At 37.7% G+C, this 21,731-nt stretch overlaps 1 protein-coding gene across 1 annotated transcript in view; it reads left to right on the top strand.

Moving 5' to 3' along the window:
* The window catches only part of IFT57 (intraflagellar transport 57), a 103,671-nt gene that overhangs the window by 71,631 nt on the left and 10,309 nt on the right, over positions 1-21,731 (top strand). Inside the window, exon 6 of the mRNA XM_056109317.1 lies at positions 1,771-1,893. Coding sequence (XP_055965292.1) covers positions 1,771-1,893 — 123 coding nt within the window. The remainder of the gene's footprint in view (positions 1-1,770; positions 1,894-21,731) is intronic.

Below are 21,731 nucleotides of genomic sequence, written 5' to 3' on the forward strand. Positions count from 1 at the left end.
TGGGGGGTGGGAGGGATACTGGGATCAGTGTTGGTGCAGAATGGGCACTGGTGGAGGGATGGGTATTCGATCATTGTATAACTGAAACCCAAGCACAAAAATTTGTAAGTCTACAACTGTACCTCATGGTGTTTCACTAATAAAAATTTAAGGAAAAAATAAAGTGAAATCCTAAATACAAATACAAATTCAGAGCCATACAAAAGAAGTTTTAATGTAATAGTATGCTTCTAAGTTAAATCAGGAATTGGTTGTATATTTCATGTATATTTGCATTTTTTCCTCTTCCTTTACCCTCAAATTAAATGTGTTCTCAAGTGACTGTAAAAAAAATGGCAATCAGAATGTGAATTTCTTTTAATGACATGAATGTCTTTCAGTGATATAAATTCACATGTGGTTATTTATTATTTGGTCTTTTTTTAAAAAAAAATAGTATTATAGAAAATTTTAAAAATACAACTGTTATTATCCAGTTTTAGGAGTTAACATTTTTATCAGTAATACTTTCTTTAAAATCCCCCACCTATGTCTTTTTTGTGTGTGTGCAATATTATTTTATCACTTTTTGAGTCTTTAAGTGCCAGGGATTGAATCCAAAGCATGTGCTTCACCACTGAACATCAGCTGTGTACCTAGTATTTTAAAATAAATTGTAGACATCGTATTACTGTTTACTTGTAAATATTTCAACATACATATTAAAACATTTTTACTATAATTACCATACCATTATATCATATTTATAAAATTAATAATTCCTTAATATTATTTTTTCTTTTATATTCAGATTTTTCCTGTTCATCTCAAAAACATGTGTATTGTTGGAGGATTTTGTTTTGTTTTGTTTGTGACAGGGCTGTATCTGGGCTATACCCAACTGTACTCAGAGGTTTACCTGGCTCTCTGCTCAGGGACCATTTCTCCTGGTTGTAATCAAACAGAGTCAGCTTTATACAAAGCCTTCATCTAAAGCCATATTATACAGCCCTATAGAAACATGTTTTGTTTTGTTTTTAATTTATATATTTGACTGTTATGCTCTCTCATGTCCCTTTCTGTATTAATCATTTTTAATGTTTCTCCAGGGCAGAAATAAAATGCTGAAATTTGGCCTCTATTCTATTTGAGTAGGCTTAGTAAATCACATTTTAAAATTACACTATAGTTTGACCCAATCAAAACATATGTTATTTCAGTACAGGAAATTCAAAATAAAACGTTTTCTTATCAAATGTGTGTTTATATCTCCAGCTCTTAACAACATGAGGTCATTCTGACATCTCAAGATAATTTTTTCTCTTATAAAAATAGTTGAATCACTTTGTATATAAGGAGATGTCCCTGAAAATCAGACTTAACTCTTTTGCAAACCACAACACCCAAAAGGAGAGAGAGAACAGAGGGGAATGCCCTGCCACAGAAGCAGGGTGGGGTGGGGGGGATAGGGGTTGGGAGCGATACTGGGATCCATGGTGGTGGGAAATGGGCACTGGTAAAGGGATGGGTATTCGAAATAAATAAATTTTAAAAAATAGTTGAATCATGTATTTACTGCTTTTGAAAATATATTTATTTTGCTGTTCTACTTGTTAGCACATTAATTTCTTTGGTATGAATAGGAGGACAGAAAAGGATTTCTACTGCCACTATAATTTCGACACTACCATACTTGATATAAATTGTGCAGTACTGCTGAAATAAATGCTTAAAAAATTTACCTTTTTTTTTTTATAAATTCTCAATCTTGTGATATCTTTCCTTTCTTAGGATATGAGTGAGTCTGCCAAACAAGAAGATATTTTGGAATCCACAACAGATGCTGCGGAATGGAGTCTAGAAGTGGAACGTGTACTACCACAACTAAAAGTCACGATTAGAACTGACAATAAGGTATAAAAGAAAGAACCTTTTGTTCAATTAGTTTGTCATAAGGCAATTTCAGGGTCAAGAATATTCCCAATTATATGAATAATTTAAGAGCAGAGGGATACCATTCTAATTTGGTCTTGATGGAGATTTAATGAATTACTATAGAAAGAATAATATAGTCCAAAAGTTTTAAACTATTCGAAACATGTTTCTCTATGATTAAGGAATATTTTCTTGCAATTGAAAAATATTTTTGACATATTTTCTTGGAAATTATATTTTGTTTAAATGAATAGTGAATGAATGGGATTAGAATTTTGTTACTTTATACATGCTGATAAAAGTTAGAAAATGACAATTCTGCTGAGTGGCAAAACAAGACATTCTAATAGCTGTGTTATATAATCTAGCACATATGATAAAAATTGTGCCATTTCCTAAAATACTAAGAAAAGTTTATTCAAAATGATTTGGGGATCATGCCAGATGAATTGGCATAGGGTAGTTTAACATAGTTTATGCTTCCTTTTTACTTGCCATTTATATATAAGAAATTTATAACAGCTAAATAAGTGATTAGACAAAATTCTCATGAGTACTATTGAAATATATCCTGGGGTTAGCAAGGCATATAAATTAACTTAAAGATTTTTATTGTTAGAAGATAGAAACAAGATCTAGAATTATAGAACCAGCTTCCTGCATATCTGACCATTCTAAAAAGATGGTCATATAAATGTCCTCCAGATAGAGATACTACAAATATGGGTATTTTCAGAGTACCATGAAATAATTTTTAAAATATTTGAATCTGGGCTTATAGAACTATATCCTGGAAAAGATAAGAAGTAATAACATAGACAATTAGGTAGTCCTAGAGTAGAATAAGGAGAGCAGAGGTCTCATTAGACTATGAAAAGCTATGGAAAAAATATTTTTCTAAGGTAAGTGGTAGATTCTGTAGCCGGTTTATTATAGGAACTTATTAGGTAAGATAGGTATTGACTTTTTTGAGTATTGTTGTTTGCATAGGAATTTCTTCACTGATGAGATTTCTGTTAGAAGGTATAATATAGAACATTACTTTTTTATTTTATAACATTTATTTTTATAAAAAAATATAATTTTGGGCTGGAGCGATAGCACAGCGGTAGGGTGTTTGCCTTGCATGCAGCCAGCCCAGCCGGGCCGGGTTCGATTCTTCCACCCCACACGGCAAAGCCTGGCGAGCTGCCCATTACGCATTCAATATGCCAAACACAATAACAACAAGTCTCAGGATGGAGATGTTACTGGGCCCGCTTGAGCAAATCGATGAACAACGGGAGGACAGTGACAGATAATTTTTTTTTCATAGTCAGTATTTTTTATTTATTTATTTTTTAATTTTTTTATTAGTGAAACACCATGAGGTACAGTTATAGACATAAATTTTTGTGCTTGGGTTTCAGTTATACAACGATCAAGTACCCATCCCTCCACCAGTGCCCATCCTCCACCACCACGGGTCCCAGCATCCCCCCCATTCCCCCCCCCCGTCCCACCCTGCCTCTGTGGCAGGGTATTCCCCCTTGTTCTCCCTCTCTTCTTTTGGGTACTGTGTTTTGCAAGAGAGGCATTGAGTGGCAATCATGTTTGGTCTATAGACTACTTTTAGCATGCTTCTCCCACCCTGGGAGTGTCCTCACAACACCCTTTATTTGGTGCTCTCTTCTCTATCTGAGCTTCCTTTTCCCCTAGCACGTGTGGCTGGTCTCCAGGTCATGGAGCAGAATTCCTGGTACTAATCTCAGCCACTCCTGGGTGTTAGTCTCCCACTTTGTTGCTTTATGTTCCCCAGATGAATGCAATCTTTCTATGTCTATCCCGCACTTTCTGATTCATTTCGCTTAACATGATACTTTCCATGTAGTACCACTTGTATGTAAATTTCATAACTCCATCTTTTCTAACAGCTACATAGTACTCCATTGTGTAAATGTACCAAAGTTTCTTTAACCAGTCATCTGTTCTCAGGCACTCAGGTTTTTTCCAGATTCTGGCTATTATAAAGAGTGCTGCAATGAACAAACAATTGCAGATGAGTGACAGATAATTTTAATTCCTGGTTTTTATCTGTAGAAATTCTCATTAAAAGTCACTATTTTGATTTTCAGAAATTTAAAATAAGTGTATAGTTGAAAATTCTTATGGTCATTTTTAAAATTTCTTCATTTGGGGGAAGTTTTGGGATCACACCTGGCTGGGCTCAGAGCTTACTGCTAGCAGTGCTGGGGGAAGCATCTGTGGTCCAGAGATCAAACCGGTGTCAGGTATATGCAAAGAAAGCACCTTAACCCATGTACTATCCCTCAAGTTCCTTTTTAATTCCATTTGAAAGTAAGCTTAGTTTGTTATTATTGTTTCAGTAAACTCTTAAAACCAAGTATATCAAGTAATACCTTTTAGGATTTCAGGAGTGTTTTTATAAACCTGGTCATTGATTTCCACATAATAGAAATAATTGACTCAAGAAATAAAGAATTTTGAGCTGGAGAGATAGTTAAGAGGCGAAGGTACATGCTTTATGTGTAAGTTTCAGGTGCCACCTGGTCATCTTGATAGCATATGCTCCCGGAAGCCCCTGAGCTTCGCCATGAAAACCCCACAGTAACAGCGTGGTGACCTGGTCACAGCACTAGAGCTGAACCACACCCTCAGGCCCTTGCATTGAACCATCTACCTTATTGGTCAAGAATCCCCAGGAATTTCCCTGGGCCAGAAAAAAAACAAAAAGTATTGTGGTCATCAAAATCCTAAGTGCTTAGAAAACTAAATGAGCTGCTTATTTGGGAGTAATAAATATGTTGAAAGTTGAACACTTAGCCCATACTATATGGCACCAATTACAAATCAAACCTATTGCTAGTGTAACAAAACATCAAATTTCTTTTAAATGAAATTTTAGACAATATAGCACTGTAGCTCTCTCCTCCCATTGTTCATTGATTTGCTTGAGCAGGCACCAGTAACGTCTCCATTGTGAGACTTGTTGTTACTGTTTTTGGCATATCTAATACACCACGGGGAGTTTGCCAGTCTTTGCTTAGCAGACCGAATACTCTCTGTAGCTTGCCAGGCTCTCTGAGAGGGCCGGAGGAATCAAACCTAGGTTGGCCACGTGCAAGGCAAACGCCCTACCTGCTCTGCTATCGCTCCGGCCCTTTAGACAATTTAAATATTTTTATTTTATCTTTACAGTAAAAGGTCAATAATTCTGTAAAAGGTTTTACAGAATTCTTCTATAAAAGAACTGTATGCCTACTAATTCATGAAATATTTTCTTTGTTGCACATGGGGATACAACTTTAAGATAATTTTTCAAAATATTTAAGAATTAGGTTTTATATTAATTTGAAAACATAAGGGGCTAATGAATAGAAATCTATGTCTTATATCTCAGAAATAAAATTGTCTGGTTACCTATTATTTTCTTTTTTCTTTTTCATATGAGTTTTCATATGGTCTCCTTATACCCTTCCAATGGTTGCTATTTCAGCCAAAAGTAAAGAAGTTTGATTATGGTAGGGCCCCCAACTAAGGAAAAATAGGATGTATTGAGCATGTATTGCTGGAGTCAATCAGTTCTTCAACAAAAGGGACATGACCCTGCTGATGATTTAAGAGGGTTCCACTGAGCTTTTGTGATCATTTTTTATTATATATAAAATAGGAGGTCTATTCATGAGTTTCCTGCGGTTTTTCAGGCTTTTCTTCCCCCTATGTAAACAGGGTTCTATCCCCATTTAATGCTTCTTGGTGTCTGTTTGGGGGTTGCCACAAGATTGTCAACTGTCTTGGTGTGAATAGATGTATTTACTGTGCTAATATACTGCAATTAGGATAGCACTGCACTGTAGCACTGTCCTCCCATTGTTCATTGATTTGCTCAAGTGGGCCCAGTAACATCTCCATCGTAAGACCTGTTGTTACTGTGTTTGGCATATTGAATACATCACAGGGAGCTTACCAGACTTTGCCGTACAGGCGAGATACTTCTCGGTAGCTTGCCGGGCTCTCAGAGAGGGGCAGAGGAATCAAACTCGGGTTGGACGGGTCGGCCACTTGCAAGGCAAACGCCCTGCCCACTGTGCTAATTAGGATATAATGAGAAAAGTGGATTATGTAAAGGGAAAAGAGTTAGCATGCAGTTGTCTCTGGATACCGTTTTGGATTCTATTGGTGATGATGGATATGAAACCTACACCTTGAAATTTTCGCAGGGTTTCAGCTAAATAATAAGGAAGAGATATAAAACTGATCCTGCCAGCTAAGTATTTCTCTATCTCAGCTTCATTTTGTGTTTGGGGGGAGTCACTGTCACTATAACTCTCCTCCCATTGTTCATCAATTTTGCTCGAGCGGGCCCAGTAATGTCTCCATTGTGACACTAGTTACTGTTGTTTGTATCGAATATGTCACGGGTAGCTTGCCAGGCTTTCCCATGTGTTCGGGGGGATTATTTTGAGATCAGTGTATCCTATTACTGGTCACTGTCATTTGTTTTTAAGTAGTATGGCAATATGGAGATGAGTAATAAAAAGCCTTCATTTGTATATTCTTTTATATTATAACCTTTTTTTTTCTTTTGGATCACTGTGAGATAAAAAGTGTTCATGATTAGGTTTCAGTCATATAGTGATCCAATAACCCATACAAAGCTGTTCATGATTGGGTTTCAGTTGTCATACAGTGATCCAACACCTGTCCCTCCACTAACGTACATTTCCAAGCACTAGTGTCCCGGGGTTCCTTCCCATCACCCACCACCCTCAGGCCTGCCTCTATAGCAGGCACTTTTCTTCTCTCGTGCGTGCTCTCTCTGAGAGACAGAGATTTGAGCTTTTTTGTAAAATTATTTTATGTTAGTTAAATTTTGTATTTATTTGGTAGCACTATAGCACTGTCCTCCCGTTGCTCATCAGTTTGCTCAAGAGGGCCCAGTAACATCTCCATTGTGAGACTTGTTGTTACTGTGTTTGGCATATTGAATACATCATGGGTAGCTTTATTTGGTACTAGATTATTTTTTTTTATTTTCCTTAAAATTTAATTTATTCCTTTTCTACATCATTATATGATTTATACAAAAGCACATCTTTTCTGTTCTTTTGTCATATTATAGTATACTTGTTTGATAAGATTCTATCATATATCAATATTTTATTTAATACAGTCTTCATAGTGTTGTAATTAGGCTTTTTATTACTGGATAGCATGTCCTTGTTTTTGGCACCACTTCCTATTGCTAGTGCTCAGAAAATGAGAATAAATTTTAAAATTAATTTAAACAAATTAAAACTGAGAAAATAAATATATTGCCAAAAGTACAAATAACATGTTCTACACTGACGAGAAAAATTTCTATCATGTCATGCTATATTAATAGTTTCTTCTTTAAAGTTGGTTATAGGAAATGGCCCTGATGATTACTTCCAGGGCCATATACTCATAGAATTTTGTATAAAAATACAATTTTTTGTTCTTGAAATAGATGTTTTCCAACTTGGAATATTGTGTCTAAAGGCAATCAGAAATTCTGCCAAGAGAGTCAGAATTTCTGCCAAATTCTAGGTCATTCATCTGTTAATTTCTCAGTTATGAATATAAATATATGATATAGGAGTCAGTGTCATAGAAGGATAGTCTGAGAGTCCCTGAACTAGGGTAAACATAAGGCACATGAGTAATGTTGATATTCTGTAACTCTACAACTTGTAATTTTTGTTCCTTAACCACTATTTTTTCTTCTTTGCCCTGTTCTGTTTGGCTCTTTTTAAATTGTTCTTTATTAGAGCCAATAGTTGTCCCAACAAGTTATTCCCACAAGTGTTACTTATCTTCTCCGGTGGAATTTAAATTAAGATCAAACATCTGTGCTTAAACATAGACTACAAAAATCTGTAACTAGTCAAGAATTATTCTACTGAATCTTGTAAAACAAAAAATATTTTTAATTATAAAAGTATATAACAGTATTTTAAAAGGAGGAACTTCAGACAATATGCTATAAAATAGAAGCAAGCAACTGAACATTTGTTTTCATTATCAATTATTGGTTTATTAAACAGTAGTCTCAGAAACCTAAATGAATTGTGTGAGACATGAAGATGCTGAGTATCTAGAGCCTATGTCCTATGCCACTCTTTGGCCCCAGCTTTCATAGTTATACCACTAAACCATGGAAACCAGGGAAAGCTACTCTACCTCTGTGTATGAAGTTTTTCTCTTTGTTCCTTGTAGCATTATGGGAATTGTTGCAAAGCAACAAGAATAGTGTCTGGCACATAGTTAATAGGTGACAAGTGTTCATATTTGTTATATTACATCATTATTGGGCTGGAGTGATAGCACGGTGGGTAGGGCATTGGCCTTGCATGCCGCCAACCTGGGTTTAATTCCTCCATTCTTCTCAGAGAGCCCGGCATGCTACCGAGAGTATCCCGCTCGCATGCAGTCTGGCAAGCTCCCCATGGCATATTCAATATGCCAGTAAGAGTAACAACACGTTTCACAATGGAGACGTTACTGGAACCCGCTCAAGCAAATCGATGAACAATGGGAGAACAGTGCTACAGTACTACATCATTATTATAGTGATATCATATTCTGTTATATCACTTATATTTGGGGCTTATATGAGTATTAAGGAAAACTTTACAAATTTATATTCTACTACCTACATCATTTAAGGGAGTATTTACAAGAATCAGCCTTCTATCCTTACATGAGATTTTATTAGACTCATATCACTTTGACAAATACTTTAAGTTCTTTCCATAATAAAAGTATGTGTATATATATGTGTATGTACATATGCACATATAGATATATGATGATAGTAAGAACTGACAAATCATAGAATGTGTGCCAAATACTATTCTTAGTTAGCTCTTACGCATATTAACTCATTTGATTTTTAGTCACATTTAACTCACCACCCTATGAGTGAAAGGTCCCTTTTACTACAGGTGAGGTAACTTAAAACAAGAGTAGCTAAGTAACTTGCCTTTGCCCAGCAAGTTACAGGATATATGAAACTATCATCTTGTGGCTTACCTATTTTATTAGTGGCAATCTAGCATACCAGTTCAGAGTATACATTCTAAATCCAAGTTGCTTGAGTACAAATCTTGCCTCCATCATTTATGAGCTGTTGAACCCTATGGGATACTATTAATCATCAGTTTGTTCCTCAGACTCCTCATCTGTGAAAAGAATTTCATATATCACTAGAAATTTGGTTCAGACTAGGAAGAGGACCTCCTATGCAATTGGTTAGAAGATTTGGTTTTGTTTGTTTAAATCCTATATTGGAAGATGGATGACAAACTAGGAAAGCCAGTAGCCGTTTTGACTAGAGAGTTGGGTTTAGTTTCCTAGACTGTTTGCTTCAGGTTGTGATCAGGGCTCTGATCTGTGTTCTGTGATGGTCTGTCTGTTATCTATTGTCTGTATATGCAGTTTTTTCTCAACTTCATTCACTGAACCAAAGGAAAGTAACTTTTTAAATGATCGGTCTTTATCAGGAGAATAATTTTTTTGGCAGGGATTTTTAACACAATATAAACACAGAAAACAATAATTATTTCTTTTCCCCACAAATAAGAACAGGAGGAATGAAATTTGGGTTTTTTATTTTTAATTTAATTTTAGGCACCATGATTTGCAGTACTATGAATGGTAGAGTTTTGTGCATAAAATGTTTTTACACCACACTCCTCCACTAGAGTATTCATTTCCTTCTACCATTGTCCCAGCGACATCCCATCTGATACCCCCACCTTCCATAGACCCATTGCCTCAGTTATACTTTACTTATTCCCAATACTTTATAATATTGTAATGGTTTAATATTAGGTGTTTAATGCACTGAGCAAATGTTCTATCATGCTTTAATGCCCTGTGGATATTGTAATTAAAAATTTGATTAATGACTTAAACTATTTTCTGAATTATAATTAAATGATTCCTGCTTTGTTATTTCAAAAGATAGTTGGCTAGGTACCCCTTCATTCCACCAAATGTCTTTAGTCATTATGTAAATCTTCAGGCTCATTATAAGGAATTTAGACGGAGATTTTTTTTAAGGCTTTGGCAGTACTATAGCATGTTTCTAATTATTTCAAATCTTTGATTTGCTGAACTGCTTTCTTATATCTTACCTATTCTTCAGTGTCTGACTTTCTCAGGATGCAGCTGTTAAAAGAACCTTAAACTTTAAATTTCAACTTCAAGCAATTGGATTTTGTTTTAACGTAAATAAACCATACAGGTATTGCCTTGGGTAATTCACCACAGGAAACCTTTCGGGAAGAATCATTGTGCTAAGGATGGAATCATTGCAATAGTCTTGAGCCCTTGGGCTCTCTAGGCACAGTGAAAGCTAAAACCTAACAGGGAGGAGAGAGGCCTTCATTAATCAGCAGGTGGAATTCCATTTAAATGAACCTGGAGGGACCACAGAATTGCTATATTAGATCTAAGTCTCTTCAAATGGGAAGCCAAATCCTGCAGAAATGTACAATGATAGGCTTTTTTGTGTCTGGAAGCAGTAAATGGTATTTTTCTCATTCCAAAACGCAGTGGAAAGACTAACTTACTTTGACCTTCTGCCATCACTATATTGGATGCAGTGTAAGGGAGTGTTAATTAAATTTAGCTTTGTAAATAATTTTCACCTGTAGGTGTTTATAAGTTGTTATAATTTGGGAATAAAAATATTTCTTAACTTGTACACGAGTTACTGGATAGACAATATTAATAAAATTCTAATATCCACCAAAAAAATGATGTATTCTGTGGGTGAGCCTGTAGGAATACATTTTATGTATTAGTTTTTTAAATGGTATTCTGCCTCTTATTTGAATAATGAAGAAATCACATAATTTCTATGGATTTTTTCTGGTAGACAGGACTTTTGTTGATAAATATTCATAGCATTTTTAAAAAGTAAGCACCAATTTTTTAAAAGTACCGCTTTTACAATTACCAGTAACAAATGTAAATACAGGTGGCAATAAGTTGGTCTCCATGAGGCTCCATGCAAGAGTAATAGCTCCAATTACTGTCACAAATGTTTATAATTGTATCTATTGCTGCCAGACAATAAATGTTTTTTAATATAGTAAGGCCATAAATGTACATGCTGCTGTTGTTTAAACAAAATACAATTTTCAGAAAATTTATCCTTGAAACACCTGCTATAATCAAAAAGAGGTGAATGCTATCAAAATAAACTGCCTAAATTAACCAGACACATACATTTTTAGAGCAGCCTACATGATTACTCAACTGCCACATAGTCTCAGAGAATGAGGGAAAATATTACTGATTGACTTTTTAAGCAAGCTTTCTTTAAAGGAGACCACAGGAACCAAAATGTTGCGGAATTTTGTATCTTTTTTCTTTTGTATCATTTTTAAGGGCTGAGCACAGTGACAAGTCGCTTGTCTTGCACACAGCCGACAGGGGCGGACCCCAGTTAGACTCCTCCACCCCTCTGGAGAGCCCAGCATGCTATCGAGAGTATCACACCCGCATGACAAAGCCTAGCAACCTAACTGTGAGGTATTTGATATGCCAAAACCAGTAACAAGTCTCACAATGGAGATGTTACTTGTGCCCGCTCGAGCAAATCGATGAACAGTGGGAGGACAGTGCTATACAGTGCTATCATTTTTAAAGTATGATGTTTTTCTGTAGACTTAAAATTATTTAAAGGTAGCGTTTCCTCACCCCCCCTTATAACATGTGGGTTGTGGTCAGATACCAAGGTGAGGGAAAAGAAAATATTCTGTGTTTAAAATTATGCACAACAGAGACGCTGCAAAAGGGTGGAGAAAATCCGAACCATCCTTAAGCAGTTGGGAAAGATTTTTAGCTGCTTCTGTCAACTGTCTTGTTGAACATTCAAGATAGTCTGTGTTTAAAGATAGTTGATGATGGCTTTCTTCCTATTTACCCTGAGAGTGATAAATGCATCAACTGGATCAAGGAAAGGTTTCATTTATCACAGGCTGAAATAGGAGAACAAGTCTTTTTGCTCTAGAGATTACCATCAACTCAAACTAAAGAGCATCAAAAGTGGAAACTGATTTTAAGGAAATAACCAATGAAAGACTGCATCTTATATAAATTTTGCAAAGGGAAGTTATAAATTCCTCATTGCAGATATACCTCAAGTAGACATTTGTGATTGAGAGCAGTGAACTAATACATATTGATTGTAATTAAAATTTCTAGACTGCCAACATGTATCATTATTGCAAAGTATGATTTAATGTTTCTTTAAATTACTTAGTATAAAATATGAATTGAAGCAGAAATTATTTGTCATATGGACCATCATATATAACGTACCTTTTATTAGAATGAATCATTTTTCCAATCAAGCATATGAGGGTAGTTCTTACTATTGCTCTTTTATTGCAATGTTCTTAGTATTTAGACAAATTTTAGCCCCATAGTTTTTATCCCATTATATTGGGTTCTTTTTTTGTTTTGATTTTTGAACACTCTACCTACTGTATTATCATTCTGGTCCTATAATAGGTTATGTTTTTTAACTCAAATTAATACCTTTCTTCCTTTTCCAATTATACTGGATAACTTTTTTAAAAGTTCTTGTTTCTTCAGTATATTAACATGGATAATTAGTTTATAGATTCTTGATAAGGATTGTCAGTATCATTTCTTCTGTCATGCTTACTCAGCATCTTGTGAAATAATTACTCTTGATTTAGCCTAATTTCCTTGCATTCTGATAAGAGCCTCATTCACTCCCTGTCATATCTGTTCTCAGGACTTGTAACTCCTTCTGAAGCCTTGAATAGATGCAGAAGAGGGTGTGGCCATAATGAAAGGATGTTGAATGGAGCTAGCAAAAATAGGTCTGGGGCCAGAGCCATAGTTTAGCATGTAGGGTTGGTTCCCTTTCACTCAACCAACCCAGATTTGATCCATGGCACTCCTTGTGGTCTCCCAAGCCCTTCAGGAGTAATCCCTAAGCAGAGAGACAGGTGTAAAGCTTGAGTACAGCTGGTTGTAGCACAAAAACCCGAGAGGAAGGGAACACAGTGAAAGAAAAGAGAGAGAGTGATAGATAACTGGTAGGGCATTTACTTGGCATGATAACTGGTAGGGCACTTGCCTGGCATGTGGCTGACCTGGATTCAGTCCCTGGCACCCAATATGGCTTGAGTACATCTGAGTGTTGCCCAAAAACCAAAAAAGAGAGAAGGAAAAGAGGAAAGACAGTAGGAAGGGAGGGAAGGAATGAAAGAAGAGGGAGAGGAATGGAAGGAGGGAGGGTAAAAGAGGGAGGAAAGGACAAATAAAGAAGAGAGAGAAAGAAAGAAAGTGGGTGGGTGGGTAGGGAAAGATTATTTGGGGCAGGAGGAAGCCAGAGAGATAGGAGATGGTTGGTAGGGTACTTGCCTGCCATATGGCTGACCAAGGTTCAATCCCCAGCACCCTGTATGGTTCTCCTTTCCTCATCCCTCTTAATAACCACTAATTTGCTCTTATAATCCAAAGGCATAGCTTTGTTTAATCTAGTAAATTCATTTATTTTGTTTTCCTGTGCCACACAGGAGTGAAATCATGCAGTGTCATTCTCCATCTGACTTGCATCACTTAGCATGGTACTTTCGAGGTCTATCCATATAGTTGAAAATGGCTGGATTCTTCTGTTTTTGCTTTAGTTTTTGTTACTTTAACATCTTTTTTACTATATACATATGCCACAACTTTTGCCAGTCATCTAACCATAGATTCTTAGTTTTATTTCTTAGCCATGATGAATAATGCTGCATTAAACATGTGGGTGCATATATCTCTTTGATTTTGTGTTTTTATATTTTGAAGTTATTAACCAAAAGTGGGATAACTGGGTTGCATGGAATTTCTCCTTTTAATACTATGTTCCATAATAACTATGCCAATTTACATTCCTCATCCCTTAGCAGTATAAAGGGTTCCCTTATTTCTACATCCTTGCCAACCCTTGTTTGTTATCTTTTGGATAATAGTTATCTTCACCAGGTGTAAAGTAATATTTATTGTACTTTTATTTGCATTTCTCTAATGATAAGAGATGATGAACATCTTTTCATGTCATTTTAGAAAAAATGCAGCTTAAGCATGAACTATTATTATCTTTATTATTGGGTTTGAGATGCTGATGTTGAGGCTTTTTATATCTGATGCTTACAAACAATATTGCTTTGTAACTTTTTTCCTTGGGACAGAAGGCTTGAACCACTCCTGGATGTTCTCAGCTTACTTCTGGCAGGCTTCAGGGGCCCATGTGAAGTGTCAGGGCTGTGTAGAAGGCAAGCATCTTATCCAATGTGCTGTCTTTCAGCCTGCTGTGTAACTTTTTCTTCAGATGTCTGTCATGTTACAGTAAAATGCTATGCAGGCATCATAAAACAATTTAACAGTTGTTTCACCCCATTTCCAAACACACTTTCCCCTCTGGTAGCATTTGTGTAAGTTTGTTATTATTTCTAAAATCTTGGGAAAATTCATTAATGAAGACACATGGGCATGTATATTTCTTTATGAGAAAAATGTTTATTTCAAAATGGTTCAAATTTATTTGATTTGTAATCAAATATTCTAAGTTGGTTTATTCTCAATCTTAAATATATTTTTATAAAAATTTAAGTATTACAGATGGAACAAGTCTCATTTAAGCATTGCCTCCTTAAATTTTTCAGTTACACTTTACTATGTTTCATTAGGGAACTGATACAATATAATGGTCTTTACAAATCTGGGCTCTACTACTGATTCACTATATGAGCTTATGCTGTTTGTTTAAAAGTAGCTGTGTTACAATTTTTTCATCTTATTAAAGTTTTAAAAGAATTATATGTACTGATTTAGCATGGGGCTGGAGCGATAGCACAGCAGTAAGGCATTTGCCTTGCACGCAACCAACATGGCCAACCCGAGTTCGATTCCTCCGCCCCTCTCAGAGAGCCCAGCAAGCTACCGAGAGTATCTTGCCCACACAGCAGAGCCTGGCAAGCTACCCGTGATGTATTCAATATACCAAACACAGTAACAACGAAGTCTCCAATGGAGACGTTACTGGGCCCACTCGAGCAAATCGATGAACAACGGGAGGACAGTGACAGTGACAATGATTTAGCATGGTGTCTAACATATACTAAACATTCCTTAAATGTTAACATTGAAGTAATTTTTAGACTTGAAGCCATCTCAGAATAGATGTGACTATTGGGGAAATACTCTATAGCCAAGGAAGAAGATAGAAAAGGTTTCTAAAAAAGCCAAAATAAGGATCATTAGCTATGTACCTTTTAAGAGATATCATGCATTTTGTTTATAGGATAATGTGGTAAATTCTTCTTTGGAATTCAAATATAATTGTTATAAAATTTATTCCAGCAAGAGTGGTTTCCCAAAGTGTTCATCTGCAGTAGATAAGTAAAATTCTTTCCGTACTATCTATGCTTTAGCTAAGAAACATCTACTTAATGTGCAACTTGAAATTGGTAGTTGTGAGTTTATTGTGCATCTTACAGAAATTGAACGACAAAGCAAAGAAATGAAAGAGGCAGACTGGTCCAATGGAAAATCTATAAGTGCGAGAAAGGACATTTGGTCTCCTATTCATTTTGTGATTGAAAGTGTAAAAATCACACAACCTCAGTTTGTAATCTGATCTGTGAAATGAAGGTACAGGATTTCCTCCTCTGAGTGATATTGAAAATCTCTGAAGAATGTGAATTTAGAGTTGAAACAAAGGCCTAATTATAAGAAGAATAAATGTGGAAGGGGAGTGAATTTAATGAGAAAAATAAATGGTCAGGTACCTTAAAGAAAGGAAACCCATTTAATCCCTTAAAAATATTTTTATATGAACTAAAATAAAACTGCATAAACAGGCATAGCATTAAGATTTTGTTGATACTTATTCATAACAGAATTCAGAGTTCTGTTATGGATGGGTGACAGAAGCAAGTTTTTGTGCTGCAAAGTAATTTGAGACATTAGAACCTGCTGATCTTTTGTGGGGTGGATTAGAAGATCCTATAGACCCTTGAACTTTTAGATTCAGTTTTGATCTGGAATAGACTTCCTGAACCCAGGAAAAAGACATACCAAAACACACAAAACTGGCTTCCTTGACTTTTTCTGTCAAGATTCTGTCTTTCCACACATGAAGAAGCTCAGACTTGGGTGGGGGCAAAAAACTGAGCTTGATATTTTACCAGTTGTAAATTAGTGAAACTCGCAAGTTGATAGTTTTGCCATCTCTACTACATGTTTCAGTTCTTTCTCTTATTGTTCAGAAGAGGCTTTAAACATTGAGTTGGAGATTCAGACAAAGAAACAAAATGCTCTTTGTTTTGCGCATACAACACAGGAAATTGTTCAGGTGTTGTTCTGTTGAAGGAAAACCCAGAGAAGCAAATTGTCTTGACAGTCACTAGCTGGATCGCATGCATTTTGATTTCATGGGATACTGTGAATCAACATCTGCAGATAAGTTATTACAATTCTTCGTTTCTTAAAAGGGTGGAACTTATATTTGGTTGCTGAAGAATTTGGAAGCTGGGAACTGAGAGCTAGTTCAGGGATAAGGGTGCATGCCTTGAATGCTATGACCCTATTTTGATTTCCCAGTATCACATGATCCTCTAAACACCCACAGATGTGGCTTTCCCCCACTCTCATTAATGCTACAGTTCTGAGCTGAGTGCAGCTTGTCCCTGGGCTTGTGAACTGAGAATTGCTGAGAGATGCTGTAGGCCTCCTAAGCACTGCCTGGGAGCACTCCGAAAAAAATATTTTGAAGTGAAGTGATTACTATTTTCAACTAGTAGTTTTGCTCCCTATTTAATACATGAGATTTTGTATGAAAGGATATTGAAAAATAGAAAGCCTAAAGAAATTATGTACTCTGTCAGTGTTAGTCTTCTCTTTTCCATTAAGAGATGAAAACATGCAAGATTGGGTTTAAAGCTTGCCTTTACGAGGCAAAAGAGGGGTCTGGAGAACAAAGGTTAGGGTGCTTGCCTTCCAGGCAAGTGATCCTGGTTCAATCCCCTGCATCCCATATTGTCTCCCAAGCTCCTTTAGAAATAATTCCTGAGTGCAGAGCCAGGAGCAGCATCAGTGTGCTCTCTCAAAAGAAGAAAAAAATATAGAGGTTCGGATGTTTGCAGTTTGATCCCCACTGTAAATGGTAGCCTGAGCATTGCCAGAAAAGGTCCCTGAGGACAGAGCCAGGAATAAGCCCTGCACACTGGAGACTGTGATCCCCCATCAAAAATAAATTAAAAATAATAAAAGACAGAAGAGATGATGCTAGATTACACTTAGAGCACTTTGGACTAGGCGGCAAAACTTCAGAGGCCTTTGTGCTCATAACATAACAAAAAGAATTCAATATTTATCCTAGATACCCTTTGTAGTTTATTCTATCACAAAGAAAAATAGGATGTAATATGTAGAAAATGCATTGGCTGAGGAATAATTTCTGTTTGAAATTTAGTAAAGATCATTCAATCTATCCAGTTCTTTCCCCCCTCCTCCCAAGGTTTTTTTATTGAATCACTGTGATATAGACCCTTACAAAGCTGTTCATGATTAGGTTTCAGTCATACAGTATTCCAACACCCATCCCTCCACCAGTGTACATTTCCCACCACCACTGTCCCCAGCTTCCCTCCAATCACCCCCCAAGCCAACATCTAAGAACATCTAAGGTGGAACACTCTCTCTCTCTCTCTCTCTCTCTCTCTCTCTCTCTCTCTCTCTCTCTCTCTCTCTCCTCGCTCCATGGCTCTCTCTTGCTCTCCCCCCCACCAGCCCGCCTCCTTTCCTTTTCTCCCTCTCCCTCTCCCCCTTTGCCACCTTTTGGGCATTGTGGTTTGCAATACAGATTCTGAAAGCTTGTCCTGTGTATCCCTTTACTTACTTTTAACACTCAGTTCTTGGCCACCATGAATATTTCCGACTATTATTGACGAACAACCAGTGGGTTAGAGAGGAAATCAAAGAAGAAAAAGGATTCCTGGAAACAAATGAGAAGGAGGACACGAGCTACCAGAACTTGTGGGAAGCAACCTATCCAATTTTTTGTTCTTTTTGTGTCACAGCCAGCGATGCTCAGAGGTTACTCCTGGCTCTGCACTCAGAAATCACTCCAGGCAGTGCTCAGGGGACCATATAAAATGGTGGGAATCGAACCCGGATCAGCAGCGTGCAAGGCAAACACCCTACCCACTGTGCTATCACTCCAGACCCACTATTCAATTCTTGACTCAAACTTTGTAATGTTTTTAGCCATCTCATTTTTTTCAAGCAATGTATATTGCCATTTTTGTGTTTAAAATATTATAAGTATAAGCATTTCAGTGTTCTAGTATAACTGCAGTATACCTCTATTAGGAATTTCTTGAGCATTCAAAAGTTTAGAATTTTTCTAATAGTTAAAGTGATTAAATTCCTTTTAAATAAATTTTGGAAATGTAAGAATAATGAAAAAAATTTTAGAACACTAAAATTCAACTTTCTGTTATAACACATAATATACAAACATACACAAATCACTTGATCACTTGACATCCCATTACTCATCGAGTTGCTCGAGCAGGCGCCAGTAATGTCTCCATTCATCACTGTCCTGTGTTAGCGTAGTCCAATGGCGTCTGCTCACTCTGTGAACAGAAGAGCCTCAAACTGATCATTAGGGTCTTGAGGAAGAACTCTGACCATCCCGTAGGTGGGTGACCACATGATCTTTTGACGTCTGGTGGAATCCAGTCAGTAACGGCTCTAGTCCAGTGGTCGTCTTCAAATTGCATTATGTGTCCAGCTCATCTGATTTTGATGCCTTGGCAAATGAGACAGTGTCCCTGATTCTCAATCGTCAACAGAGATTGGAACTCCGGATACCTTCTCTTACTTGAGTGAAGTGTGATACTCCAAGCATAGCTCTTTTGATTCCTCTTTGGGAGACCCAAATAGTGTTCTCATCCTGTTTTCATAGGGCCCAGGTCTCCGAGGCGTATGATAATGCAGGAAAAACAGTGGAATCGAAGAGATGTGCCTGGAGCCGGAGGTTCTTCGACCTCTAAGCTATTTCTTCGATGCTCTTGAAGGTGTTTTAGCTGCTCTCTTCCTCCTATGCAGCTCAGGTACCAGATCATTCATCATGTTGAGTTCACAATCTAGGTACACATAACTGCTGCATTCAGAGATATTCATTTCATTGAGAGAGAATGGAACGACAAAAATAAGTTCGTTTCTCATAAACATTTGCTCGAGCAGGCCCAGTAACGTCTCCATTGGAGACTTTGTTGTTACTGTCTTTGGCATATCGAATACGTCGCGGGGAACTTGCCAGGCTCTGCCGTGCAGGCGAGATATTCTCGGTAGCTTGCCAGGCTCTCCGAGAGGGGCGGAGGAATCGAACTCGGGTCGGCCATGTTGGCTGCGTGCAAGGCAAGCGCCCTACCGCTGTGCTATCGCTCCAGCCATTGTCTGTGAGATTCAGCTGCAGTCTGACCTTTCCACACTCACAGTTGAAGTCAGCCAGCATTTGTGCAGCTTGGCTAATGTTTGTTGGTATTAGAACGTTGTCATCAGCAAAGCAGAGATGGTGTAGGTGCTGACCGTCTATTTTCACTCCCATCCCTCCCCATTCCAGTCATCACGTGACGTTCTCAAGGGTGGGACTGAAGAGTTTCTGTGAAACGGTATCACCCTGTCAAACCCCTCTCTTGACATGAATGATCACTTCCTTGTAGAATGGTGAGATCCTGGTGGTGAATCTGTAATATAGTTCATGGAGGATCCTGATGTATTCAGTTTGAACGCCCTGTTTGGCTAGGTATCCAATGGCCACTTCAGTCTCAATAGAATCAAAAACGTTCTTTAAATCAATGAATGTTAGACAGAGCGGCATCTTGAACTCCCGAGAAACCTCAATGAGCTTGGTTACCATGTGGATATGGCCGATGGTGCTGAATCCTTTGCAGAACCTGGCTTGCTCGCATGGTTGTCCTTCATCTAGTGTTCTACCAATCCTGTTCAGGATGACTAGAGTCAACAGCTTGTAGACAGGTAATAGTTACCAATGTCATGGACATCTCCCTTCTTGTACAGTAGAACAGTCCTGCTAGTTTTCCATTGGGACGGAAACTTGCATTCAGACAGGTAGCGTGTGAAGAGCTGAGCCAGTGTATTGATGAGTACTGACGGCAGGTTCTTCAGGTGTTCGGGTCTGACCTTGTCAGGGCCAGATGCTGTTCACTTCTTTGCCGACCAAATGGTGTGTCATATTTTGGAAGGGAGAACGTTGGGAATGACATAACCATTCTGTGGAGTTTGGTATGTGGGCAGGTGGACATGTCTATCCAAGAGATCAGGTAGAAGTCATGGATAATCTTCTCCATTGCCCTTTTAGAAGATGTGATAGATCCATCAGGACATCAGAGGGCTATCATCTTGGTCTTGTAGTTGGCAAAGGACAGGCGGGCACTGCAAATATTTTTCTGACTTCTGCCACATTGGCTAGCACTGCTGCTCTTCTCTCTTTGAGGTCCTTTATCGCTTCTCTACACTGCTTTGTGAGCTCTGACATTCGCTTGTGGTTACCTGAGGCTTGCGCCAAGCCACGTTGACAAATGAGCTCCATAGTTTTAGAAGACAGGAGTCCTTTCATATACAAATATGACCTCCACTACCTCCACTACCCAGCCGCTGCCATGATCCAGGCTGCTTTCTGGACACTCTGACCCAGACTCAAGCACGGGTGAAGCCCCACAGAACCAGTCAAGTGGAACTTTGTGACCTTGGAATCCAGGCTCAATGTGACCCGGAAACAAGAGATTCTCTGCCTGCTCCCACCAATCTCAGGCAACCCAGGGATTAAACCCAGAAGCCCCACCCTACCCTGCCCTGCCTGCTTCCACCAATCTCCGGTGATCCAGGGATCACACTCAGAAACCTCACCCTACTAAGTACCAGATAAATACCTCATTGGCCGACCTCCACTACCTCCAGTACCTCCAACTACCCAGCCGTCGCCACGATCCAGGCTGCTTCACGGCCAAGCAACACATCATAAGACACTTAATACCCACCTTCCAAGATTACCGCACCATATTTGATTGGGTTTAAATATGGTTTGAACCATGGGAACACCTGCAAGGGTAACTAAAGGCCTTCCTAAAAGCCTCTATCCCTCTCGGAGAGCCTAGCAAGATGCCAAGAGTATCCCCCCTGCAAGGTAGAGCCTGGCAAACTATTCGTGGCATATTCGATATGCCAGAAACAGTAAATACAATAGGTCTCATTCCCTTGACCCTGAAAGAGCCACCAATACAGCATACACAAATCTTTTTACTAAATTGTACATCTCAGGAATATGTTTTTCCAGACTGTTCTTTCACTTTTCTATGTTTTACTGATTAATTGTGAAGGTCTGACTTTACTGATTTAATATATAATTTGAACGTATAAATTATGCATATATGTGACTATGTAACCCAAATGATGGATCACTTGTGAACCCATTACCCAACTTTATAACTGTGCTATTATAATACCCCTGCTTAGCTGTGTGTTTTCTGCTGCCATCTTTTCACCCATAGGTAACACTTCCTCAAGTTCGTCTATTGCCGTTAGCTTTATTTTTTTCTTTTATATTTCTAATTTTTTCATTTGTCTTCAAACAAACTATCTTTGAGTTTTGTGTAGTTTTGAGCTTTATAAAAATGTTAATAGTATCACTTATTGTTACTACAAATAACAATGACTTATTTGTAGCG

The sequence above is a fragment of the Sorex fumeus genome, unplaced genomic scaffold (assembly GCF_029834395.1).
Source record: "Sorex fumeus unplaced genomic scaffold, SorFum_2.1 ptg000265l, whole genome shotgun sequence".
NCBI classification, from domain to species: Eukaryota; Metazoa; Chordata; class Mammalia; order Eulipotyphla; family Soricidae; genus Sorex; species Sorex fumeus.